Raw genomic sequence first — 25,466 nt, forward strand, 5'->3', positions numbered from 1 at the left:
GGTACGGTGTTCCCGGGGTATGTAGGTATCGGAAGCGTCCGGCGCCAGACCTCATCGCGACCTCACCGCAGTCGTTGAATCTCTGGTAAACACAGGTATACACATCATCGGCCTAAGGTCCAGCCATGTCGAGTGTCTTATTATCGCCAGGGACGCCCACAACAACATTGACGATTTCCACGTTCGACACCGAACTGCTGGATTAATTCTATCGCTCCGAATACAATCGCGGTCAGTTTCTGTGATAGCGCTTTTCGCTGCATGCGATCACATGTGATTGTCTCATAAACGCGCAGGGCCGAACGGTTGCGACCCTGCCTTCACCCGCGCTGCCACCCTTGACTATGATTTTAGCGGCCGAAGCTATGCTATGCAGTTCAACGAGGCTACATCCAGTCCCACCACTTAGCACTTGCAGAGTAGTGTGCAAGGATGCCTGTCAGGCGTCGTGGGATGTTCTCATCCTCAAGCCTTCGAAGTGCCTGCTTGCTCAAATAGCGGAAATACACAGCCCTACCCTCCTGCGGACACAGCTGCCGGTGGACCAACTTCCACCTCTGGCTACCGCTTGCGAGACATCGGCCCATCCTACACTGCGGTGAATCCAATGACCAGGAAACTTTGGTCAGCGAATAAATTTGGGGTCACAACTACTTGTGTTTATGTTGCATTGAGATATTATTCGGGAAGCACGATCTGGAGGTCTGGTGGAGCAATGGCAGCAGCCGCCGCCTCTGCAGCAAAGGCTGCTTCTTTTTCTGCCGCCTTGAGGGCGATTTGCTCCGCTTGCTCCTCCGGCGACAGAGCGTCAAACGCAGCCATGTTTGCGTCCCACTCCCTAACACAATCAACATCCCAATTGCACCGTTCCACCTCACCATATATCGGATGGTTATACCGGGGATGAGCGGTTGGCCAGCCAGAAGCATGGTAATGGTGCTTTACCAGAGCGGTTTTCGCATTGTGATTGCCAGAGTCGGAATGTCCCTGGCCTGCTGCAAAGGCTTCCACAGTCAGGACGAGAATTCCGCCGACGAGTTTGGACTCGCCGAGATTGTGAAAGCAGTCCCAAGAAATGTCTTGACGGGCCTTGACAGCCATTTCGGCGAGAATTGCCCTAGTGAAGGCTGACGGGCCTGTGCCACTGATCACCTCGTCAAAGTCAAGCTGGATGTCGGATATCGACACGCCTTGTTGGTTTGCGACCTCGTACAGCCATTTCAGGATGTTGTCAATGAGTCTCATCATGACTGGAAGCCTCGGCTTGGCCATAAACGTCCATTGGCAAAACGACTGGCACTTGGAGCCGAGTATGGTGTGATTTTTGAATTCAGGCTGGTCAACCTCAATGCCAATGACCATATCAATATCCTTCTCATTGTATCGGCTGGGAATAAACCGGTCAATGGGCTTGAGAGCCTCGACGTCAATGTCGGTATAAACCCCACCTTCGACATACATGACAAGGTATCGCAACAGGTCCGCCTTGATGATCCGCGCGGTCAATGACTTGTATGTGTTTACGATGTCTGGCCGATTGAAGCCCATAGGACCAAAATGCGTCTCAACGTAGTAGAGGTCATTCTGATCCGTCAGAACTTCGTATCGGTAGGTAGGATTTTTCGAAGTCCATGTTCTCGCTGTTGTCGAATCCCTTTCCTCAAACCCCAATGGGTCCACCTTCCAGCTCTGCCAAATCTTTCTTGGGAATTGGCCAGTGCTCAAAGCTGAGTGATAAGCAATCTCCGCGCTTATATCTCCGTACGACCCCGAGCTTGAAAGAAAAAAGAGTGCCACAAGAATGAAAATCAGAGACGCCGGGAGATATCTTCGGATTTGCTTGGGCAGGCAACCGCCGAATGTTGGCGACGGCGCTGGCATAATCTTCATTGTTTGTTGTCGCGAAAGACCAAAAGAAACAACGCAAGAAGCCAGCCAGAACGAGCGGAAGGGATGCCCAAAGGCGGCATTCGACAGGCGAAATTGCTCACCTCCCGGCCCTTTGACGATTCCATCACATTTATTTCACTACCTGGTATCTACCTCCAGCATCCGGGATACGGGGGCCTCCAAACGATACCACCCGAATCTGCAAGGTGAGACCCCGGTAAGTTCGGCCTGCATTTGCGGAGCAGTCTTATGCCATCCAAGCAAGGCTGGCATGGTTAGTCAAATGCTTGACCGCGAGTAGCTTTATCGACGTCAAATTTCGCGGGAGCGACGATTGGTCACGCGAGGTGTAACCCAACTGGCATGGGATTGCGTCGAGTCAAGGTAGGTCCCTAGGTACAGTAGACTGCGGCCGAAGTAACGGTGTGGTTGATGTTGATCCTACCAACCCTTCCACCATGCTGAGCCGTGGGCTCCCACTGTGATGGCCGGTTCCTGACCGGAGCTGTGCTCCTCATGGGTCATGGGGCGGCCGAAACTAACGGCATACGGCTTGAACCCCACTTTTCGGAGTGCCCGCCTTCATGGAAGTTCCCAGCAGCACTGGCAGTCGAAAAGCTACCGGATCGACCAGTCTCAACACCCAAAGTTCATGTATGCAGAGTGCTGGGTTATTCTGCCCGCTGCTGTGCGGCTGCAGAGCTGATCAAATCGATAAATGTGCCGAAACTTAGTACTCCACCAGCACAAGCCTCGAGCTAGCTGGCAGTGGAGCTCCCCCATGGAGAAGACGATGCCCGTTAGCCGCCGATTTAGCACGAATTGTCTCTCACGCGATGTCGGCCGGTTGGCTTGCCGTGACTTTCCAGAGACCGCTAGCCTTTGGAGGCTGGGAGATCAGGTACATGTGATACTGTTCTCTTGTACAAGTCTCGTCGGCATTTCTAATTAACAGCATCTCACTGCAGACGAGGTACCTCGGACAGCAGTGTCTTCTCCCTCCATCTCACCTTCACATGTGAAAGACCCCAGGTCTGGGAAACCCGGGGTTACGCACAAGCTGAAGAGGGCCCCGAGCTGTGAAAGCTTGTTTCTCTCCAGCAACACCGGTCGACTTGTCTGAGCTCCGTTCGAAGTTCGGCCTCGACCGACAGACTGTGTCACTCATCATCTTTGAAGAACAGCGTTGTTTCGACCGTCCTTTTCTTGAAGTCACAAGGAAACAACAGCACGACACATGAAGACAGGAAATACTGTTCATTGTCATGCCTGCTCCCTCCGATAATCTGTTAGAAAAGGGCTACTGGGAGCCAGCCAGGGCAGAACCTGAGCGGCCCCTTCTAGCACGGGTGCAGCAACGCATCCTGGATCTGGTGAAGCCATCTTTCGGCAGCAACCAACGGGATCTCCGCAGCACCGGCAGCTCGAATTCATCGAAGCGCACACGTACAGCCTACCTCGATGGACTCAGAGGGTTCGCGGCGCTCCTGGTGTATCTGGGCCATCATCAACTGTGGGCGCACGAAGCGCTCGGTGCTGACCGAATTCTCGAGAACGCATATGGCTATGATGGGCAGTACTATTTCGCCTGCTTGCCATTCATACGGACGTTCTTTTCCGGAGGACACCTCGCCGTCACCGTCTTCTTCGTTCTCTCAGGGTACGTGCTGTCATCGAAACCGCTGTCTATGATCCACGCCGGCGAATATATGAGGCTAGGGGATAACTTGTCGTCTGCTCTTTTCCGACGCTGGCTCCGACTTCACATCCCCGTCATCGCCACGACGTTTCTGTTCATGACCTCATGGCACGTCTTTGGGTACCGTGCCGAGCCACCGCCGCGGGCCACATACTGGGATGATCTGTGGAACTGGTATTGCGAGCTCAAGAACTTCACTTTCGTGTTCCGCACGGGCGGCGAGCCGTGGTTCAGCTACAGCTACCACGCCTGGTCCATCCCCGTCGAGTTCAGGGGTTCTATCCTCATCTATACGGCGCTGCTGGCGTTTTCGCGCTGCACGCGCAATGCCCGGCTGTGGTGTGAAGTCGGCCTCATCGTTTATTTCATGTATATTGTCGACGGGTGGTTTTGCTCCTTGTTTATTTCCGGAATGTTGCTGTGCGATTTGGATCTGTTGGCCAGCAACGGCAATCTGCCCAAAATCTTTTCTGTGGTTAGCAAACCACCATTCGCAAGCTTGAAGACCGCCATCTGGTATGTCCTCATCATAATCAGCTTATACCTCGGCGGCGCACCTCCGTTTTCATCGGACATCAATGTCCTCCGCGCCTCTCCGGGCTGGTACTACCTATCCTTCCTGAAGCCACAGGCCGTCTTTGACCCGAAATGGTTCTACCTATTTTGGGCGGCGACGTTCCTTGTGGCCGCGATTCCGCGCATCCCCTGGCTACGGGGCTTCTTCGAAACCAGGTTCAACCAGTACCTTGGCCGAGTCTCGTTTGCCTTTTACCTCGTCCACGGTCCGGTTCTGTGGTCGCTCGGAGACCGCATCTACGCTGCTGCAGGGTGGCATCGCGAGCCGCATGTGCTGAATATTCCCGGCTGGATCAATCTGCTCCCGCTGCCAAAGGCCGGCCCGTTCGGCTTGGAGCTGGCTTTTTGGCTGCCTCAGCTCATACTGTTGCCAGTTACTCTGTGGCTGGCGGAGGTCGCTACCAATCTCATTGATGAGCCGAGCGTCACTTTTTCCCAGTGGTTGTACCGGAAAACTCTGGCCTCTCCGGGGCCGTCGACCAAGTTATAAGGGGGGAAAAGAACCAACCAGTTCTGTTGACAGTCTGTCAGTCCTTTGATCCTGTCAGGGTCTGGATCCACTGCCACTGCCACTGCCCAGTGGGCACACACATACACACACATATGCAACACTGGGCGCACCCATCATAATAGCTATGCTACTGTCGTAGTAGTGGTAGAGCACTGCATAATACATTCCACCCCGCATCACTACAGGTATCCACGGCAGTGGCAGTCCAGCTGGCATCAGATCTACGAGGCTCAGCTGCCTTGCAAAAGAGCTGGGGCCGTGCAGTGCCTGACTGGGGCAAGGCATGAGCTGTTATGGCAAGGTCCGTAGAGGAGAGGCAACCATAGCTTCATCCAGCGTTACCGCTAGTCTTGCGAGGCCAGGTAGACATGTACAGTTGAGACAGTCCCGATGATGGAATAATGGTGATAATAAAACTAGATACCTTTAGCAGTAGCTACAGTAGCATGAAGCAGTGTTGGCGGTAATCGACGGGAGACCATTAATAAGCTCCGAACGCCGGAGGTCGGAGGCTGTTGGTCGGTGGCTGGCTGCGGCGGAGACACATGAGGCTAAATCCCGAACGAGCAACGACCTTCCGGGAATCCATGGATAGTACGAGAGACTATGAAAATCATACCAACCTAAGGTAGATAGATACATCTGGGTGGTTAGGCCTGGTATATCAACCTTCGATCCCCACACCACCACCAATGCCTCCTCAAGCTCTGCTCTTGTCCTGTACATACCTACCTTAGCCATGTCCGCCTTTCTGATCCTGCGATAACCAAACCATACAGACCATCTGATCTGTGCATACTACACAGATCGGAAATGTTGATCAAAGGCATCCGACGCCTTGCTTTCTTTGTTGGCCCGTTGCTGCTTTTAATTGTCGTCGCCGTTCTCCTGTATGGCAGTGGGGATAATATCCCGCTTTTGGGCGACACCAGCTGGACGGCGAACAAATTGACCGAGGGCGCGCCTGGCACAAAGTCAAGGTCATCGCTTCAAGACTCATTCTTGCTTGGCAGCCCTTCCAAGAGCGCGGGTAAGAACAACCAGTCCAGTGTCTCGCACACACATACCGAGGTCTTTTCGGTTACGACCTATAATGGAAAATACTTTCCCATCAAATTTGGCGATGAAGAGGCCATCAACCCCAGTATCATCCCACATCCGACACGGAACGATACCTGGATCATTGTCGCGCAACAAGGGAAAAGCCCGGAGGACCAAAGTTCACTCTGGTTCACCGAGTTGGTGTGCGACGCGCAGTTCCAAAAGGGTCGGCTGGAGTGTCTCAAACCACCCAAAATCTTGCCGATAGCTGCAACACTTTCAGGCGACAAGTGTACAGGTGATTTGTCGTATTTTGCACTCAATGTTGGCCCCCACGATGCTCGCGTGTTTTATGGGCCCAACGCTCCGTACGCAATTTATGGTTCAAACTCGGCCCTCACTTGCTTCGGCCAGTGGATCCAGGACTTTCGAATGCTGGTCGACTGGAAAGGAGAAACAGTCTTTGCGGGAAACCCGTACCGACTGGGGACAGAGCTACAAAGACCCCCTCCGTACGGGTTGGTCGAGAAAAACTGGTTTGTCTTCTGGGACAATCTGGGCGATGCGTATGTCCATTACGACGTTGCACCGACGCGGGTCTTTGCCAAACTTGAGTATGACGGGTCGGTCGGTCAAGATCTGGCACCTCTTGCTGCGTTTAATGATGAGCAATGCATGTCAAAGTATATGCCCAAGGTTGCCGAGCAACTCGAGTCAATCCACCAGGCCACAAACTCTCTCTCCATTACCTTGTGTGAGCGATCCGACCCAGGCTGCGAACCCAACGACGCCAACACTTACATCTTGACCATTTTCCAACATAAAAGCTTTTACTCCTATCACAGTGTGTACGAGCCTTATGTCATGCTTTTCAAGCGAACCGCTCCATTTGAGGTGCATGCTATCTCGTCCAAGCCGATTTGGATCCACGGCCGGGGAAAGGCTGGAGAAGCCGAAAGACCGGAGGGTGCGGAATTCCAGCAGTTGGCTGAGTGGAACCAGACGGAAATGGTTTATGTCACTTCCATCACTTGGAAAGCGCACGGCCAGAAATATCATGGGTACAGGGATGATGTATTGTTCCTGAACTTTGGCATTGAGGACAAAAGGACTGGTGGAATTGATATTATTGCTGGTGATCTGCTCAAAGACGTCAACCTTTGTGCGTTTTGAGGAGCAAATTGAGAATCTACCACTGCTAGCAGCCGGCAAACCTGTCGGCAAAGAACCTGTAAGTCTAAGCCGGACCTTGAGATAGGTCGTTGGTGATGCGGTGATGGCATTTGAAGCACTTTGCCCGGTTGGCGAAAGGGTTGAGCTGTACTTGAACTTAACAGGTGCTGAGCTGCCAGCTTGCGATGAGGTTCAAGTTGGTTGTGATTTATGCCGCCCGATGACCTTGTGATTGAAGGAAAGGCACCAGGGATCCAGCAGAGTCAGGACTGGCACTTGATACCTGGTACTACGTGGTCGCTGCTGTGAGGAAACGCAGGCGCAGGCGCAGGCGCAGGCAGCGTTCGTGGTGCTAGTAACTTGAAGGCCAGAACGAGGTGCAGACTCTGCAGTGCCAGTGTCTTCTTTCGAGCACTCCGAGTCCGAGTCATTGTCCTTGCCGCTGCCTGCTCGTCCTTTCTCTTCCCTGCTGCCTGCTCACGCTGACAATTTTCTGCTGCTTCTGAATCCTTCAAGCCGCCCTGTCCACTTCAGCTTCACCTTTTCATCTCCATTCTTCATCGACGTCTTCTCTGATAACGTCGACACTGCTTGACCGGCTCTTTCATCCATCGTCCACTCTGCATTGGCAGTCAAGACCCGCTACGCTACGTCCTGGCGATGGCAGGCCTTCAGTTGCCCGCGGACATGGTCCTCGCTTACAAACAGTACAAAAAAGACACGGAGCTGGTGGCAGGATGGCTGGCTCAGAAGGCTGCATCATGCGGCTACAAACCCAACATGACCACCACGAATGAGCCCAAGCTGAAAGGAAGAGCTCGAAAGCTGGCTCGTGATGCTGCCAAGCAGTCTGGTATACCGCAACCGTCAAGAACGGTCAATTCCATCAAGACCACAGAGTTTGTCGAAATGGCAGGTCACATCGCCAAAGCTCGGCCCAAAATCGTCCTCACGCGCCAGATCCATGCTATCTGGGAGCGCACCATTCGGGCTCGACGCGAGTTTACTGCCTGGTTCAAGGCAAAATCCGATGTTGCCAGCTTTACGGACGAGAAACATTCACACTTTGTTACGATCCTCCAAACTGCCCTTGATACTCTCAAGCCATGTTTCGAGCCAGAAAAGGCCCCTCCAGCAACCGCTGCCACAAAAGCCACCACTCCCCTGAGCACACCTCTCGCAATGGTGAACAATATGTTCCAGCATCTCGAGCTGGAGGACACGACCCCGGAAGAAGAAGGACTGGCAAATGGTACCCCAAATTCAGCTGCTGCCCCTGGTCCCGTCCCTGCTGTTGCAAGTGTTCGTATCGAATTCGACGACAAAGAAACAGAAGAAGAGTTCCACTTCGCCATTTGGTCATTCCTGCAGGACATCCAAGCAGTTCGGGTCTACTTATTATCGACGTGGCAACTTTATGCCGGGGGAAAGATTGAGCTTATGCAGGCCGCATGTGTCACGAACCTGGCCGTCGACATGGTCCGCAGGGCGGAAGCCGACTTTGAGTCGACTCTTCGACGTCCTTCCAAATATCCCGCTGCAAAATATCCCACCGGGTCGCTGCCTTTCATCATCTTCAAGGAGCACCTTCCGCATGCCAATGGAGGCCAGCCTCTTGAGTTCGACCCGGATCTACCTCAAACAATCATCATATGTGGCTGTGAAATCTGCGACTTCTTGCTGTACGTTCCATGGGCTATGGCCAAGTCCTATGTCGATGTGCTGAAGGAGGAGCCACCCACGTTACCAACGGCCAAGAATGACTTTTCTGTTCGAGTGCCGCCATTCCCGAACACTCGAACATACCAAGTAAGTGATTGCCATCCGTACGTATGGAGCTTCAGCAACTGACAGGCACAGTCGGAACGCTATCATGCACTGAATCCGAGCCAGATGTCCCAGACCCAGCTTGTCGAAATCTTGCCCAACTTTTGTATGCTGTCTCTCATGCTGAAAGGCGCCTTTATTGAGGATGAAATCCTGCATGCCGCCAGACACGTCCTGCACAACCACAACGTACCAGTCTGGGTGAGCTTTGCACTTCAGATCCAGCTTGACATCCAGCGCGTGGACTCAATCCTGCATCTCCCGGCATTCGAGGACCTGAAGAAAGCGTATGCCGTCACAAAGCAGAAATACAAAGATCACAGAAAGTGGACCAAGTCTCTCGGGTTCGAAATCTGGGACAAGCGTCGCCATAACCATGTTGCCATGTTGACCGAGCAATTCGGTGACTGGATAGAAGAAGGCAAACCTGGGAAGGCAGATCACGTCGAGGTGATTCGAAGAATGTCGGAAGGGCAGAGCTTTGAGCAAGCCGCCAGAGAAAGCAAAAGGGTCCCACTGCTGGAGTACTTTCCGGTAACGTGCGGGACTATGAAGACCGAGATGCAACTAGAGTGGCATGTCCTTGGCCTAAAGTTGGTCAACGACACTGGGCATGTCACATTGCTATGCCACCTGTACAATGCTCTGCACATCATCAATCCGAAAGCCCCCATTTGGCCAGATATGGAGCTTGTAATTCGCAACCAGAAAGCCGAAAAGATCTTTATCGGAGGTCGCCCCAAGACACTGGAGGATGTGGAAAAGAAGGTACTGATGGCGATGGGCATGTCAACCACGAGTCTCGCCAAGGACTCTCGCGGTGTCCGTTTCAACAAGGCAAAAGTCCACGAGCGTGGCTTTGACCATGCACCCATTGCGCACAATCTCTTTGAGCGTTGGCTCGGCCAAGAGACACGAAAGCATGACGAAGCGGCTTATAGACTACAAGAGCTTCTGTTCGGTACGAAGTACCAGCGTGACCTCCAGGACAGACTCTACGCCGTTGAAGCTTCAGACTCGGAATTTGCGGAAATCCGATCCCAGCTCACTCCTTTGAACACAAAGATGGTGCGGACTCTGGGTAACCTGGCTCAAGGATTCATGGCTGAGATGCCGGCCTTCGCGTTCGATTACTTTTCAATGCAACGAACGTGCTTTGAGCTCTATCGCCAGATCAATAAAGGCTTTTTCGACCTCGATGACATCCCCGAAAAACTGAGCGCGGACGAATTGATGAGGAACTGCCCCGCCCATGTGACGATGTCTATGATCGGGTCTGCCGTCAGATCCGAGGCCATGAATAGAATGCTGAAGAGGAAAGACAAGTCGATCCACAAGGCTCTCGGCCCGACGTGGGCCAAGCACATGAAATCACTCGCCCCTGAATCCATGGACGTGGAAGTACGCCAGGAGATGGAGCAAATGTTGAAGGCGACAACCGACGGCGACATCCAGAGTGTCGTGAGCAAGATCTGGGATATCAACGAGTACTCTGTTTCGAATAAGCTATTCGAGCCAGTCCTTTCGGCAATTTCTGGGTTGATCGAACAGAAGAAACATGACTTTGAGCTACGGAAGCTGCGCAAGCTAGTAAGCGAAACCTCCTATGGGATATTTCTCTTCCGTCATCCAAGTCTCGAGAACTTATACGGGCCTGGCAGCCTCAAAGAATGGGAAAACATGGCCTTCGCGGAAAGTGAGATTCAACGCCGGACAGAGTTCAGAGCAGACAGCCTGGTCTTCTACGTTTTCTCGAGCTCGTTTCTGTATCAGAGAAAAGTTCTGAACGGCAAAGGTAAAGATTCTCATGCTTACAGTGCCCATAATGGTCTAAGCCGGGATGAATATCTTGAGCGCGAGGACGATTTGCGGCAGGAGCTCCAGAAGGAACAGGCTGAGCAGGCCCTGAAGGACGATTGGGAGAATTGTGGTGAGATTTACGGCAAGGAGACGAACAGTCAGGAATGAGAGTGGGAGACAACGGAGAAGTGCATTGTGAGACTAGCGCGGGAAAGATTTCACACCGGAAAGAGTGGTCAGGATGAGGGCTAGATGGGATGAATGCTTTCGACCGTACGATATGGCAGCACATGGCTCAGACAACGGAACTAGAATGGAGGTGTCAGGCTAGATAAAATGGCGGATGTACACTGGCAGTATGATAAGTAGACTCGGGAGATACCTTTTAATCACAACATTCCATGCTCAAACAAGCCCATTTCGCTGCACTGTAGCGGGCAAGGCACTCGCCCCTTCTTTAGGCCGCAGGTTCTGATTTCCTGCTTATGCAAACAAGACCAAATATAAGGCGAGGCCATTGCAGTAACTAATCGAAGAATGGTGTCAATGAATGTTTGAATGCACTCTCTACTCAGTGACGAAGGTATGTCATGTGAAAACTCGTGCTCGAGCATTGGTACACATTACCTAGGGTACCATTATACTCACGCCATGAGTACGAGATCTGACAAGAGGTTGCCATGTCGGTCCAGTCAACCTTGACATTGACATGTTTGATAGAGTAGTTCGGAGAAAAACGAAACAAACCGATGAAATGAATATGAACTAGATTAGGTACCAAAAGCAAGGGCCTTTGTTCTCATCTCCCATCATGAGTCGAGTCCAGTCATCTCAAGTCGTCTCAAGTTCCGTCTGATCCAGTCCAGTCCACCTCATTCGTGAATCGTTCTCAACTAAAAGGAAGAAAATCCAGCTTCCAAGAAAGCATCGTGGAGTCCGTTCCGTCGCACTGCACTGTTTCGGCTCTGTCTTGTTTTTTCCGTTTCTGTGTCTGTCATCTCCGGTCCGCTTCTTCAAATCGAACCAAGCCAGACCAGACCAGTCTTGTCCTGTCTTGTCCTTTCGTGTCCTGTCCTGCCATGCTAATAGAATAGAATAGGCCAGTAGGCTACCACAGTATATGCCCTGCCCGATACCTATCCTATCCTGCAGCCGCAGCAGCAACAACAGCCCCAGCAGAAGAAGAAGAATCAAGCAGGCAACGGCGGAAGAACGCCATCATAGTGCACCTTAAACGTACACGGAAAGACAAAGTACGACCCCTGGTCTTCGCGCATATAGACGTAGAAACCACCTGGACGAGGGACCTGTAGCCATAAAAAGCGATCAATCAGTCAGCCAATCCACAGGTCATACTATCCGTTCGACTGGCTTCGCCAGCCTTCCTACTCAGTGTCTCACTCACCTTCTTCAATTTTCCCTGAGGACCCGGCGCTCGTCTCAGATTGTGCAATTTCCCCACCGTCCTCAACATGGCGGTCAAGCCGACCAGACTGGCCTCTTTCCCTAGACAGGAATGGTCCCCAATGCCGTAATGGATGTACGAGTCGAGCGGACGGTCGAGACGGACGGTGTCGGGATCCGGGAAGATGGTTGGGTCGCGGGCGGCGCTGACGAAGCTGCAGAAGACTTTGTCGCCTGGTTTGACGGGGACTTGTTTGCTGCGACCACCACCGCTCTGTCCATCGTTATCACTCTCGTTGAAAACGTGATGCACCTCGCTGCGACGATAACTGCCAAACGTGCCGTTGAGACGAATGCCCTCGTTAACATAACGCATCAGTTTCTCGTCCGAGTCTCTACTATCAACACGGGCGAGACGTTGGATGTCAGGCAGATATTTGACCCCCTCAGACCCCAAGTAGTAGTCCATGACCTGACTAAACACTTGCGATTGGTTGGGCACCATGGCGACTGCGGTCGGCATGATCTGGCTGAATGCCATGTCGTACGTGCTCATGCCCGTCTGAGCCAGGCGCCGGATCATATGTACACCATAATCGGCCAGGGCGTTGTGGTTCTCGCGCCACCCATCAACCAGGTTGCTCACGAGCGACGTCGCCGTCACAGACTTGACGTTTGCCTCGATCAGCTTTCCCAGCGTGGTCGCGAGTTTGCGAGCCACCATGCGCAGGGGGAACGACTTGGTCGGTTCGAAGTCGAAGAAGATGGCCGTGAAGATAACGCTCATGGCCATCCACATTTCCTGCTCCGAGAAGACGCCCCGCGGGTTCTCGGCCGTCTTGAGAGGCAGCGCGAACATGTTGGACGCAAAATGCACGTGCGCCAGATTGCCGACGTCCCGCGTCAGATCTACTTGGTTGATATCCGCAACACGGCAGCTTTTCTCGTGCAGCAGACGTAATGTGATGTCGCTGTAGAATCTCTTGACGTGCTCGTGCCATTGGTCCCTGTAGATGAGTTGATGCATCGTCTCGCGCTGTCGCCGGTGAAATGTGCTGTCGCCTCCGAGACAGAACTTTTCTCCTCCTTTGCCCATGACAAAGCCCAACCCGTCGTTCCACATGACAGTAAACTCTTTGGGTCTCTCGAGCAGGTATTTGGCGCTTTGGTATGAGGTCAGATTCACCCTCGTAGGCATGTACGCAGGTGGGTTCCAGTCGTAATCCTGGTAGCGACCCAAGGTTTTCATTATCTTTGCATTTGCCGACGGGATCGTCATGGGATCTAAGGATTACGCGTTCTCGGTCAGTACATCGGAGTTCAGTGATGTTGGTTGATACTTACAATGTGCGTAAATACTGTTCGGCTTGAAATGGTTGGGCAAGGCTCGAAGCATGAGCTTGTAGAAAACGCAGCCTTGATTGATGCTCAAATCAAACGCGACCTCGTTGTATCCCCAATTGGTAAGGCTCTTGGGACCATAATCGAGCGTATAGAATCGGTCGCCTCGAACAAGGGCCACGGCGTCGGACAGAACCACTCGAGAAATTGTATGATTTGGGCAAATGCCCACTCCAGGAATCATTGGTTGCTTGTATTCCTCAATGGCCAGTCCAGGGTACAGTTCGATATAGTCCGGATGCTCGTATAGGTTTTTGAGCTGCTCAGCTACATAGGGGTCCCTGTTGACTTCTTCGAAAGTGTCATAGGTTTTCAGGCCAAAGAACTTTCTGTACTCATTGAGCGTGCACAGGTTCCAGTACCGAGATTGGTTGATGCCCAGGATGGTGATGGCTCGCATGGACTTGGGAATATTTCGTGCCCCAAATGCTCCAGCAACTTGTTCTATGCCGGCCCGCATGATACGCGCAAGATCTTCGTCTTCGAACATCCCATTGGCGTTTCGCCGGAGGTGAGCAAAAGGCCGTTGCTGAGGGTCTTGGGGCAGATCATGGTCATATTTGCCCAGGCCGGACATCAACTCTTGTAACGACACTTCGCCCGGAGGTTTACCGAACAACTCCTGATACACGGCTTCAGTCCATGCTTCATCCAGTTGGCCGATGCACGAATGCCACCGATACGATAGACTGAACTCGGCACTAACTTGGTTGCCAACTCCTCGAGGCGTACCGTCGCTGCCGAATGTTTTTGGTTTGTCCAACCGGGGATCCAGTGTCCACGTGCTGTTTGTGCTGTTCAGGTTGACGATTGTCCGGAGGTAGTCATGCAAGGTTATGTTGATGTACAAGCCGCATGTGATCAGCCTGCCTGTCTGGAAAAGATCATTGTCATACTTTTTCCATGCTGCGGTTGCTGCATCGCCTGACAGCCGGCTGGAAGGCTTGTCAAATCTGCCATTCTCGTTGATGAGCGCCAACTGCTCCACTATATAATTGTGGAAACGGTTCAGCATGATCAGCATGGCGCCGCAGGCCGGTGGAAATGCCAGCAGTCGCTCTTCAGCGAAACAGTCAGGTTTGATTCTGCCATCTTCAAATGTCCTCATCATGTCTTGTTCCGCTTGGGTGTCTCCGTACAGGATCGAAAGGTCCAGGTAGCTTGACGTCTTGCTAATGCTGTAATCTTTGTGGTCAGTCTGGAAAAGGTCTAGCATTCGTCAGTCATAGGAGCATATTAGAAACAAGAATGTGTGTACCGTGGATGATCAGGGACGCCCAGTTGAAGAAGATGCTAGACACATTATTCGGATGAGGTTTGAACTCTTCTCTAGCCAAGAGTGAATCGAACAACAGACCGGGATCAGGAAGTGCACCTGGCTGGACGATTTTTGGACTGACCGAGCGAGCATATGGTGTATTGGCAGCCCCGAGCTTGGGAAATATGTAAGAGTTGTTTGATCCGTCGCCAGAGCGGTAGCGATAATCATCTCCCATGTACGACATCGGAGGATGCTGCAGAGAGTTCCATAGAACATCCAGAAGCTGACTGGTGAGGTTGACACGGTTGGCGGAACGGTCAGGTAGAGCAGCCACCAGCTGCATGACCTCTTCCATATGCATCTTTCGGTCGTCCACTGGTTTGCCACTCAGTAAATCCCCCACAATATGTGTTGCGGTTTTGAGATCCTTGATTCCAAGATGAGGCAGATCGGACAAGATCCCGGTTTGCTCATCCTTCTCCAAATACTGTCCGTCACCAGATTGAGTTGGTAGTGGACGTCGAGAAGCGTGGATTAGTTGTGCAAACTCCTCGAAGATGCTCTCGATGTTTTCCCTGGTTACCGGAGCATCATTTTCCTTCTCCGCAGGAGCAGGTACAGCCGCGGGTTGAGTCGTTGTTGATCTGTAAGAAGGTAGAGGCTGGACCTCCTTCGTCTTCTGAAGACTCTGCTCGACAGAACTTCCCACTGCTGGAGAATTGTTGCTTTGAGCACCACGCGAGATTGGAGTCGGCTTTTCCTCAACGGCGCTGAGAGATCCATTGACATTGTTTCTCTCATTGTTTGTGCTCTTGTTGCTTTTGAAGCGAGATGACAGTCTCCGGAGCAGAGGCATTTTTGCGATCGCCAGTCGAAAGCTGACGACGTGCAAATGATATGAGCAACTAGTAAAGAGAGAAACCAGAGGCTGCTCTAGATGAAGAGAGAAACAGAAGATATGAAGACAAGGGCTCCGAGTCAAGATTCGGCGCCTTTTCTGAATGCTTGTCCTTCTCGTAAGGAGTCAAGCAAGGTCACTGGGCCCAATACCACACTGTCTAGCTTGCGCCTGGCAGGGGGGCTGCATCAGCAGAAAATGCTATGCACGTCGACTGAATGCCGATGTCGACACGCAAGGTAGTTGATGTCAGGTGAATGGGGCTTGAGACGCGACACATTACTCCAACGACCGTACAACTTCTGCCCCAATCGCATACTGACTGTGATAGACAGGGAGCCCAGTTTGTTTTGAAATCTATGCGGAGTATCTGTGTAGCATGTTGAACGGCTTCGGGCATTTGTGTGAGACGTGTTCGCTTGCGTGATACAGCTGAAGTTGGCTTTCTCAATCTCGGCTGGCCAGGGAGCGAAATGAAGGCAGTGTCCAATGACTCTCGAGAGATATGCAATTGAGTTCTTGCGCTGGCACCTTCGCCGTGGGATGTCCGCTCCCTGCATTGAGGTGAAGTGTCACAGCCTCAGCTATGGCTTTGACTTCTACGTGTACATCGAGAATGGTGGGGGCGTTCCCCTGGCGGTAACGATAGTAGTGGATGGTCCAGCAGCTGAGTTGATTGGACGCCTCTTTGGAGTGATGGCGGTCAGGATGCATAATATGAATGCGGCTGAGACGAATCACAAGTTGGCCGCCATCGAGCCCTACTAGTATCAGCTCCCTCGAAGTCGATCTCCGCCGGCTGAACAACGCCAGCCACCAGATTCGCTCGTCTAGGCGGCCATCCCTCCCACACTCTGCCTCGGGTACCTACTATGCAACTTCGCACAGAACGCAGGGGTGCCTTTTGCACTGTCGCGCCCGGCCGTGGAGGGTGGACTAGCTTTTCCGGCTGTATACACGAATTTCTTGCTCTGCCAGACCATAATCAAATAAAGTCTTTGCGATCTGGAGACTTCTTTCGCGGAGTTGGAGAGGGTCTGAATGTTGCCGGAGAGTTGACGCCGTGCCACATGATATGAGGAGTATTGCGTGACGGCCTGCATTGTCATGCGCTGGCTGAAGCGGCAGACACACTTGATGGACAGTCCATGAGAGGGGTTTCCATGCGGAACTCGTGCTGTCGTGCTTCCATGTATATACCTAGGTATGCGTTACACGAAGCTGCGGATGATCACATACCTACCGCAATTGCAGTACGGAGAGCACTCCCATCCACAGATTTCCTTCATCTTCCCTGAACGAGAAGGATTGTCAAAAGCAAACATCCCACATTATCATTGCATGAGGGATGATAAAATGGGGCACGGTTGCCAATCCGTTGGATGCCCAAGTCGTGAGGAGGTGCGACATTGTCGGTGAGTAGGGGTCTTGCTGTAAGAGCGATGAATCCGACCTCGCAAGGACGGAGAATATGCGCGGTTGATCAACTGTGTATGGTTAAGTAAAAACTCGAAACCACTGAATTCTGTGGATGGAATCCGCACATAAGCAATGTTGGAGATTGAACCGGAACAGCTCAACCGTCCATGCCCTCGGCGGAACTACGGTCGTCCTCACCTGACACCTGGTCGGCAGTGTTGTTCAGGCTCACGACCTGTCACCCTCCCTCCTTTCAACAATTAGGCCTCACGGCCCAGCTCTTCCCTTCATTCGCACTCTTCCTTAGACAAGCTGTCGATAGCCCCCTCTCCCAGGCCCTGCCTTCAGACATGGCCGTCTCAGACCCAAGCCGGAGTCTTCAGAGAAACACATTTGTGTTATGCTTCGATGTTAGTAGAACTGCAGCGCCCCGGTGAATCTCATGGGAGCTGGAAGAATTGACATTCAATCTGGCAGGGCACAGGAAATAAGTTCAGCGGCACCGATGCCGATAGCAACATCCTGAAGCTGTACAGGATGCTTGACAGAACGGATGCCACCATGTACACCTTCTACCAACCGGGGATTGGCACCTACGTAGCATCTCATTCGGTAAGTAGAGTTGCAGAAGGAGAACATGGTCAACAAGCCGCGGTGTAGATAATAAGATTTTTTACAGATGCAAACCACATCCATGATCGGGCGTATCCGTTCTGCGTACCTCAAGGCCAAGGACTCGGCCATCGGTTCGTCCTTCGCAGAACATGTCATGGGCGGCTATCAGTTCCTGATGAGGTACTATAACTCCGAAGATGACTTGTACTTCTTTGGTTTCAGCCGAGGGGCGTACACAGCCCGTTTTCTCGCCGAGATGCTGGATCATATCGGTTTGCTTTGTGCCGGTAACGAAGAACTGATCAAGTTTGCCTGGAAGACATATGCCAAGTGGGCCTGTAGGAAGAGCGACAGTACCGAGAAGGCAAAAAGAAAAGAGAAAGAGCTGTACGAATTCATGCGAGGATTTCGACAGACATTGTAAGTCTGAGTTGCCCAGGTCTGGGTCGGATTATGAAATCTCACCGCTCGAATAGCAGCAGACCGGTCCGCCGGATTCGATTCCTCGGGTTATTTGACACGGTGAACTCTGTGCCACGCTTCGAGTCGGCTTGGATGGCCCGCACCAAATTCCCGTACACAGCACGGCCTTCAGCCAAAGTGATCCGGCACGCGGTCTCAATCGACGAAAGGCGAGCCAAGTTCCGTCAGGATCTGATCAGTGCGTCTCACCAACATCAGGATGAAAGCAGTCTACCTCAGAAAATTCACCGGTACGGCTCGGATTCCAACTGGACGACTCAGGAGAGTGCCCAGGAGAAGGACGGCAATTCTGGGCGTGGTAATATGCCTACGACCGGCACAGATTCCACAGCGGCTGTAAATCCACGGACAAACATTGAAGTTGCATCCTCGCCAGAGCGGTCTAGCGCCGATCAGAATCATCACGACCCAGGCTATCTCTCGGTACCGTCGGCTCGGGGCCGGCCAAACATATCTTCGGAGAGTCTTGCCCATTCTGTCCATACACCTAACAGCGAGGACATTGGATCAACGACAGGAACATCCGACCAACCGCAGCAAGGCAAAGGCCGTCCACGACTGCGCCGCCGCTGGTCAGAAGAGAAGCATGACCAAGACATCCAAGAAGTTTGGTTTGCAGGCGGGCATGGAGATGTCGGGGGTGGCTGGAAGAAGATCCACGAACACGAGAAGATGCTTAGCCATGTCCCGCTGATGTGGATGGTGCATGAAGCGGAACGGGCGGGTTTGAAGTTCGATCTCAGGTGAGTGACCACGGTTTTGCAAATGCAACTCCGAGCGATTAGTCTGAATGTCCTTGTTCTTCGTCTAGCAAAATCGCCGATCGATCTTATATCCCTGGAGAACTCGACCAATTCGGCGCACGGATTGAAGATTATAGCTCAAGTGAGCAGTTTTTGCGCCATCTCGAAGGCTGCTATTCGCACGGTTCCATTCATGACTGTCTTGAGATAGGCCACGGCTTGACGTGGGCTAACGTCATCTTCTGGAAAATGATGGAATATCTGCCTTTCCGGAGGATGGATTTGCACGAGGGAAGATGGAGAGCGATTCGATGGTAAGCACTGCTTTTCACAGGTCTTGTTTGGTACACATCTTTGAGCGGACAATCCCAAGGATTTCTGTTTGGCCCTCTTGCACAAATTCAAGGGCTCGTTAACGCTGCTCGAGGTCTGCTGGTCCGATGATCATATGCATGACCGGGCTATGCTGGTCGAAAGTTGACTCTTGTTTCTTAATTAGGCCGTTGCCTATGGGGGAGACCCGTGATATCCCCCCTGACGCGCAGATCCACAATACGGTCATCAAGCGTATGGAAGCTCGACCAGACTACCGGCCCGGCAATCTCATCGTAGGAGGCGGTGGGCGAGGTGTCCGCCGGGCGCCTGAGAAATATAAATTAGGAGAGTGGTCTCCGCATGCTTGCGAGGGCGACAGCGTCAGGGGAACCTTCGTGCGCAAAGACTGGCAAGACAAGACTTCGAAGAAATACTCGTCGACCGGGCTGACTGAAAAGGTGTTGGAATCTGGCGAAGAAAGGTCTGGTGCGACTGCAGGTGGTAATAGGCCATAATTTGCCATATGAAGCTGAGGCCGTATCGGGGGACATGGCGATATTCGAGATATCACTGTGACATGGGTCGGCCGAATAATGTAGCTGCACCCCATTCTTTCATTCAAAGGCGCTCTGCTTTGGCCTGTGAACGGCAGCATAAATGACATTTTAATGGCCCTGAGACTATGCAACACTGTTTGCATACAGGTTATTGAACAAAGGTCCTACCGTATTCTTTCTCGATGGCTTCATCGCTCTTGAAACCTCTGTGGTTCTTGGAGCAAGAGATCCGGTTCATCCTGCCATAGCTGTGGCCGAGTGAGTCACGATGATGGTCTACTAGCAGTAGTCATCAGGATACGACGTAGGTACCTAGATAGTAATATGGTGGATGCCGTTGCGAGTGAAAAGAAAGAAAGAAGCATCGACGCGTCTTTACTGTATTTCGACAGTTGAACACGAAGCTGCATTGCTGAGTCAGACTAGCCACTGGACAGCCTGAGGTCTACCGTACGACTACCACGGCGGAGCACCTAGCCCTTTACGCGGGGCTGTTCAGAGCCGGAGAAAAGCGGGTTCAAGTTTCTGATATCTTTCAAGTTCCGGATTCAAATCTGCGACAGCATCATATGTCGGCCGATGCTTCTGAGCGTACGCAACTTCAGGAAGTCTGGCACACTTTGCGGAATCAAGTCCGTGGCTGAGGGTGCCAGAAACCGCCAAAGTCGTGCAGGTCACGTAAGCAAAACCTGATTACTATTCAATAATGTACGACACGATATAACAGCTTTTCCAGATTGACCGGGTCTTGATCCTGCCGTACGAGCTATCCAGCCCGTCCTGAAGCCCTTGCAGACTCCATGGGCGGGATAGTTACAACCCAGGATGGACATGATGGCGGGCAGTGATCGTAGCAAGGCGCTTACATCGTGTCAAGCTGAGGTGGTCGGCTCGATATGCTCGTACAGTGTGCGGGGTCTGCAATAAGCTTCTTACCGCCCTAAGACCGCACACTTGAAGAGCAGCAGGGGGAGTGGGATCGCAGAGGGATGCCTTGCGTGGGAAAGGACATATAAAGGAGTCTTGAACCGGAGAAGGCGACGGACTTGATACCTCCACGACATTGGCACCCACCACAGATCTAAACAGACAATTGGTTCCGTTTCAACAGTTTGACGACAACACTGCATTGGCCATGGGTTCGGTCTCTCAGATTGATTTTGACTCGTCGGGCGAGAAGGTGGTCAGCCCAAGCAGCCTTGCGCACGTCGTCTTGCGGACCCGGACCGCCAACTTCGAAAAAATGATTGAATTCTACACCACTTTTTTAGGTGGCACAGTGACTTACGGCAACAGCTTCCTCAGTTTCATCACATACGATGAAGAGCACCACCGGATCGCCATTGCCGGACTTCCAGACACAGCACCCAAGCAGCCTGCCAGCTGCGGCCTGGAGCATATAGCATTCTCGTACCCGACCCTGGCCGATTTGCTTCTCGCTTACCGTCAACGCAAGGCCAGGGGGATCTTACCGTTCTGGTCCATAAACCATGGACCGACTACGTCCTTATACTACCGCGATCCAGACGGTAACAAGCTGGAAACCCAGGTTGACAACTTCGACACGGCCAGGGAAGCCACTATCTTCATGGAAAGCAAATACTTTGATGAAAATCCCATTGGCACGGACTTTGATCCCGAAGACTTGCTCTCACGGCTCAGGAATGGCGAGTCTGAAAAGGAGCTGAAGCGTCGGATAGAGATCGGGCCACGCGGACCAGACGACTCCGGGATTCTTAAGAACGAGACAGTGTAACAACTGTCGTCGGAACCATGTCAGTTGTCAGCGTTGAGATGAGAAGATGCAGAAATCGGATTGTTTGTGCAAATGTTCTGCCAAGTATATCTATATCGGTCCTCCTATTGTTGGTAGTGTACCACCTAGGTGTGTACTGTACATTATATCTTGAAGCCTTTGTCGATAGACGATCTCGAGGCTATGGTAGCCTCGATCTCCACATTCGATGCTACATCGTGACACTTTTAACGACACCTATGAAGTGGCCGGGTGGAACTTGGACGCCGAGGGGATCCCGAGAGGCTGGAAGATCCATAGCAGGTACCCACCCGCCGCGGAAGAATCTCCTATCCTGGACATGGCACACATCACGCAGACTCGCCAAAGCGGACTTTCTAAGCAGAAACGCACACTGCATATCATGTTCTAGAAGAGCAAGCGACCACCACCAAGCATGCCGTGATGGCTGGCATGGCATGACCTCCGGGGGTGATCCTTTTCACCGGGTGTTTCAACCTTTTTATACTGACCGAATGTGCGTTAAGGCTATGAATTGGAAGATTTGACGGGTCTTTGAGCCAGCCTCCGGCGGCGGATACCACGGCCGATCGCATACCGTTCCACAACTGCCATAAGCAGACTCATCCGTGAGGGCTGCCGACGACAAGATGTTTGTGAGCTCATACGGAGAGCAGATTCCGGAGCGATCCTTGTAAGCTTGAAGCGAGTCCACACAGGTCATGTTCCCCCGGCGTGGACCGGGATTCCCCCCATATCAAGCTTTCGACGGATATCATCATTCTACAGGTCGGTAGAAGGGTACCTAGCGGCCTGTCGTATCCTTGTTTGTTTCCCCCACAAGGCTGAGACCGCTACACACGGACTCTAGCCGGTTGAGGTATATGGCCGGTGGGAGTGACCACTCCTCCGCATTACAACGTATGAGGCTGGCGATGGCTCCCCTTAACTAAGAAGGGTGGTAGAAACAAGCAACCAGGATTTTCTGCGCGCCGTGCGCCATGGAAGATCCACTCCAGAGCTCAGACATGTTCTACTGTCCACTTGAACTGTAACCTCACCAGACGACAATGACCACGAGGAAAAACGCCACAGGCTATATAGTTCCTGTCCGCGAACATGCCCCCGGCAGAGGCAGACCAGGGGCAAGCCATGCGATTGGCCCGCGGCCATGGATCTTCAGTGACAATCCCTCTCACTCCACAACCCACGGGGATCAATCTCCACGGGCAGTGTGCGGGAGGATAGCATGTCAAGAGGCAAGATAAGATGGCGAAGGGAAGGCATATAAAAGCTTTGCAATCGACCTGGTCGTGACTCCGTTGCTGTTTCTCCTTGATCTGGACCCTTCTTTGTACGTTGCACGACGACAGCCGAGCCATAGTCCATCGAGTCACAATCACCATGGCGGTCAAGGCCAAGCTCCCCAAGATCTACAACACCTACTTCGTGGCGTTCATTGCCACGGTGGGAGGGATGTTGTTCGGTTTCGACATCAGTTCCATGAGCGCCATCATCGGGACGGAGCAATACAATGCCTATTTCAACAAGCCAGCCGGTGTCACCCAGGGCGCCATTGGCTCTGCGCTTGCGGCCGGGTCAGTGGTGGGCTCTATCATTGCCGGTCCAGTGTCCAACAAGATAGGAAGACGAGACTCGATCATGTTCGCCTGTCTATGGTGGCTGGTTGGGACTGCTGTTCAGACGTCCACCAACGGCATCGGCTCTTTGATTGCGGGCCGCGTCTTGAACGGCGTGTGTGTCGGCATCACCAGCTCCCAAGTACCCGTTTATCTGGCAGAGATCTCTCGCAAGGAGAAACGTGGTGCTGTGATCATCATCCAGCAACTGGCCATTGGTAAGTAAGACTGCAAGAAATGGAGGAAGGAAATAGGATTTTGTTTCTAATGCTGACATGCGTGTTCTTTAGAATGGGGTATCTTGATCATGTACTTCATCGGCTATGGCTGCAGCTTCATCGCTGGACCGGCTTCCTTCCGTACCGCCTGGGGCATCCAATTCGTCCCATGTGTCTTCCTCATGTGTGGACTGCCCTTCCTCCCCCGATCGCCCCGATGGCTGGCCAAGGTCGACCGCGTCGACGAAGCCATTTATATTCTTGCAAAGATCCAGGCCAAGGGCAACGTGAACGATCCTCTTGTGGTTGCAGAGTGGGAAGATATCATCACCACCCTTGCCGCCGAACGAGCCGCCGCCACCGGCTGGCGCAAGTTCGTCGCCAATGGCATGTGGAAGAGGACTCTGGCTGGCTTTACGGTCCAAATGTGGCAGCAAAATTCAGGAGCGAACGTGATGACTTATGTGAGTATATACCTGCCTCGTTGATATGGCCCTATCGAGTTGCTTGAAGCTGTTGGGATGGTGTGAGAAACCTGAAGCGTGGATGAAAGTTGAGGAGAACCGCATCCTTGTCACAGGGTTCGGTTCTCCCCATTGAAATTCACTGCTTCGATCAGCTTCACCGGCATTCACCGCTTCAAATTACTCACTCTCCCATGCGGTACCATTTTTTGGACTTCGCTAACAATTCTACAGTATGTGGTCTACATCTTCATGATGGCGGGACTTTCAGGCAACATCAACCTCATCGCGTCTGGGGTGCAATATGCTCTGTTCATTATATTCACGACCGTCATGTTTTTCTACATTGACAGAACCGGACGACGACCCCTTCTGATCTACGGTGCCTTGGCCATGGGTGCATGCCACTTCGTCGTTGGGGGCATCTTGTCCGCGGGAGAGAGTGTTCCCGGCGGTGTGGGCGGTAACCCCAACGTCTTGATCAAGGTATCCGGGGCCAAGGCCAACACAGTCATCGCCTTTTCGTATCTCCTAATCATCATCTATGCCATGACTTTGGCCCCCGTGGCATGGATCTATGCGGCCGAAGTCTGGAGTCTGGAGACCCGTGCCACTGGCATGGGCATCTCTGCGCTGGGCAACTGGCTGTTCAACTTCGCTCTGGGTCTGTATATCCCGCCAGGATTCCAGAACATCAAGTGGGGCATGTTTATTGTCTTCGGGTGCATGTGTGTGCTCGGTGCCGCTCAAGTCTACCTGACGTACCCGGAAACGTGCAACAAGTCCCTGGAGGAGATTGAGGAAATGTTCTCTCCTCGCGGCCCGAAACCTTGGCACACCAAGCCTGGCGGTTCCAGACTAGACGCGTTGGTTGATGTTGCCCGTGAGAAGCATTACACTGTCGAGGATGTCCGACAAAAGTCGGTTTCGGGTGAGACTGGTACTCATGTCGAGATTGCCGGGGACAATGAGAAGGCGGCTCAGCAACTTGCCCAACAGTATGAGAATGCTGTCAATACGCACGAATGAGAAGTTACGATCAAGCCGAGAGCAGTGTCTGTGAAGTACAGCCGAGGAGCACTTTCGAATTGGGGATCTCATCTTCCTGAGTTTCGTCATTCGGAGGACTCGGGCTATCATTTGAGGGAGGGATGTCCATCGACGACGATAGCACACCGATTGATAAGGAGAAACTGGAGGGAAGTGGACACGGCTGAACTAGGGTGTGTCACTCTTTACAACAGTCAAGAGCTGATTGAGTACAAGTATTTTTACCGTGTAATCCAGCCAACACTATAGGCCCTGACTTCCACAAAAGAACGGGGAGTCACCTAGGGGGTGAGTTTTCCGCAGTGGCTACAGGCATACAAATGCCATTGACATAGCTCCACAGGACGTAGAGCATTGGAGCCATATAAACATTCATCCACGGGAAAGGGCATCGGACCAATGCAAGACAAGACGGATAACCACGGGGAGAGGTTTGAATTCATATGTACATTACCTTATGTACTGCCGGATTGTACTGTATGTTATTTTTGTCCCCGGCGGGGGTTCGAGCTGAGGTCTTCTCCACAGTTTCTGTCGTTCCCGCCGTCGTATTTCTGGGCAGCGTTTTTCCCGCAAATCTGCTTCTAGACCTCCATCAACTCCACAAATACACCACAACATACATACCTAGGTACCTATGTCAAGCTCAGCTGGATCTGTCGCCATCTCAAACCATTTCCTTCTAACCAGCGTTCTTCACTAGACGATCATCAGGCGACAAAACA

At 52.4% G+C, this 25,466-nt stretch overlaps 8 protein-coding genes across 9 annotated transcripts; 6 read left to right on the plus strand and 2 right to left on the minus strand.

Moving 5' to 3' along the window:
• Nucleotides 1-566: 566 nt before the first annotated feature.
• Nucleotides 567-2,600, minus strand: HMPREF1120_08010 (glycosyl transferase). The gene has a single exon (XM_009162250.1). The coding sequence runs from the start codon at nt 1,888-1,890 to the stop codon at nt 679-681; it is 1,212 nt and encodes a 403-aa protein (XP_009160498.1). The 5' UTR covers nt 1,891-2,600; the 3' UTR covers nt 567-678.
• Nucleotides 2,601-3,155: 555 nt separating this feature from the next.
• Nucleotides 3,156-4,655, plus strand: HMPREF1120_08011 (uncharacterized protein; the record flags this gene model as incomplete). The annotated part of the gene is made up of 1 exon (XM_009162251.1): nt 3,156-4,655. The coding sequence occupies one exon, from the start codon at nt 3,156-3,158 to the stop codon at nt 4,653-4,655; it is 1,500 nt and encodes a 499-aa protein (XP_009160499.1).
• Nucleotides 4,656-5,489: 834 nt separating this feature from the next.
• HMPREF1120_08012 (uncharacterized protein) lies at nt 5,490-6,890 on the plus strand (the record flags this gene model as incomplete). The annotated part of the gene is made up of 1 exon (XM_009162252.1): nt 5,490-6,890. One exon carries the CDS (start codon nt 5,490-5,492, stop codon nt 6,888-6,890), a length of 1,401 nt encoding a protein of 466 aa, XP_009160500.1.
• Nucleotides 6,891-7,550: 660 nt separating this feature from the next.
• On the plus strand, nt 7,551-10,685 carry HMPREF1120_08013 (uncharacterized protein; the record flags this gene model as incomplete). The annotated part of the gene is made up of 2 exons (XM_009162253.1): nt 7,551-8,699; nt 8,751-10,685. 2 exons carry the CDS (start codon nt 7,551-7,553, stop codon nt 10,683-10,685), a joined length of 3,084 nt encoding a protein of 1,027 aa, XP_009160501.1.
• A 380-nt stretch (nt 10,686-11,065) lies between these two features.
• HMPREF1120_08014 lies at nt 11,066-20,247 on the minus strand. Of its 2 annotated transcripts, XM_009162255.1 has the most exons (5): nt 17,026-20,247; nt 14,581-16,968; nt 13,266-14,531; nt 11,923-13,205; nt 11,066-11,824 (listed from the first exon to the last, which is right to left on the minus strand). In XM_009162255.1, the coding sequence occupies exons 2-5, from the start codon at nt 15,437-15,439 to the stop codon at nt 11,708-11,710; spliced, it is 3,525 nt and encodes a 1,174-aa protein (XP_009160503.1). In that variant the 5' UTR covers nt 15,440-16,968; nt 17,026-20,247; the 3' UTR covers nt 11,066-11,707. The 2 variants fall into 2 exon arrangements, with proteins under 2 accessions (XP_009160503.1, XP_009160502.1); XM_009162254.1 differs by having other exon boundaries at nt 14,581-20,247.
• Nucleotides 17,073-19,735, plus strand: HMPREF1120_08015 (uncharacterized protein). The gene is made up of 6 exons (XM_009162256.1): nt 17,073-17,310; nt 17,378-17,512; nt 17,580-17,935; nt 17,992-18,741; nt 18,810-19,055; nt 19,241-19,735. The coding sequence occupies exons 1-6, from the start codon at nt 17,251-17,253 to the stop codon at nt 19,569-19,571; spliced, it is 1,878 nt and encodes a 625-aa protein (XP_009160504.1). The 5' UTR covers nt 17,073-17,250; the 3' UTR covers nt 19,572-19,735.
• Nucleotides 20,248-20,748: 501 nt separating the features above from the next.
• Nucleotides 20,749-21,369, plus strand: HMPREF1120_08016 (uncharacterized protein; the record flags this gene model as incomplete). Its single annotated transcript, XM_009162257.1, has 1 exon — nt 20,749-21,369. One exon carries the CDS (start codon nt 20,749-20,751, stop codon nt 21,367-21,369), a length of 621 nt encoding a protein of 206 aa, XP_009160505.1.
• A 1,404-nt stretch (nt 21,370-22,773) lies between these two features.
• On the plus strand, nt 22,774-24,720 carry HMPREF1120_08017 (MFS transporter, SP family, sugar:H+ symporter; the record flags this gene model as incomplete). Its single annotated transcript, XM_009162258.1, has 3 exons — nt 22,774-23,227; nt 23,300-23,691; nt 23,926-24,720. The coding sequence occupies 3 exons, from the start codon at nt 22,774-22,776 to the stop codon at nt 24,718-24,720; spliced, it is 1,641 nt and encodes a 546-aa protein (XP_009160506.1).
• Between the last annotated feature and the right edge of the window lie 746 nt (nt 24,721-25,466).

This window comes from Exophiala dermatitidis, assembly GCF_000230625.1.
Source record: "Exophiala dermatitidis NIH/UT8656 unplaced genomic scaffold supercont1.7, whole genome shotgun sequence".
Taxonomy (NCBI): Eukaryota; Fungi; Ascomycota; class Eurotiomycetes; order Chaetothyriales; family Herpotrichiellaceae; genus Exophiala; species Exophiala dermatitidis.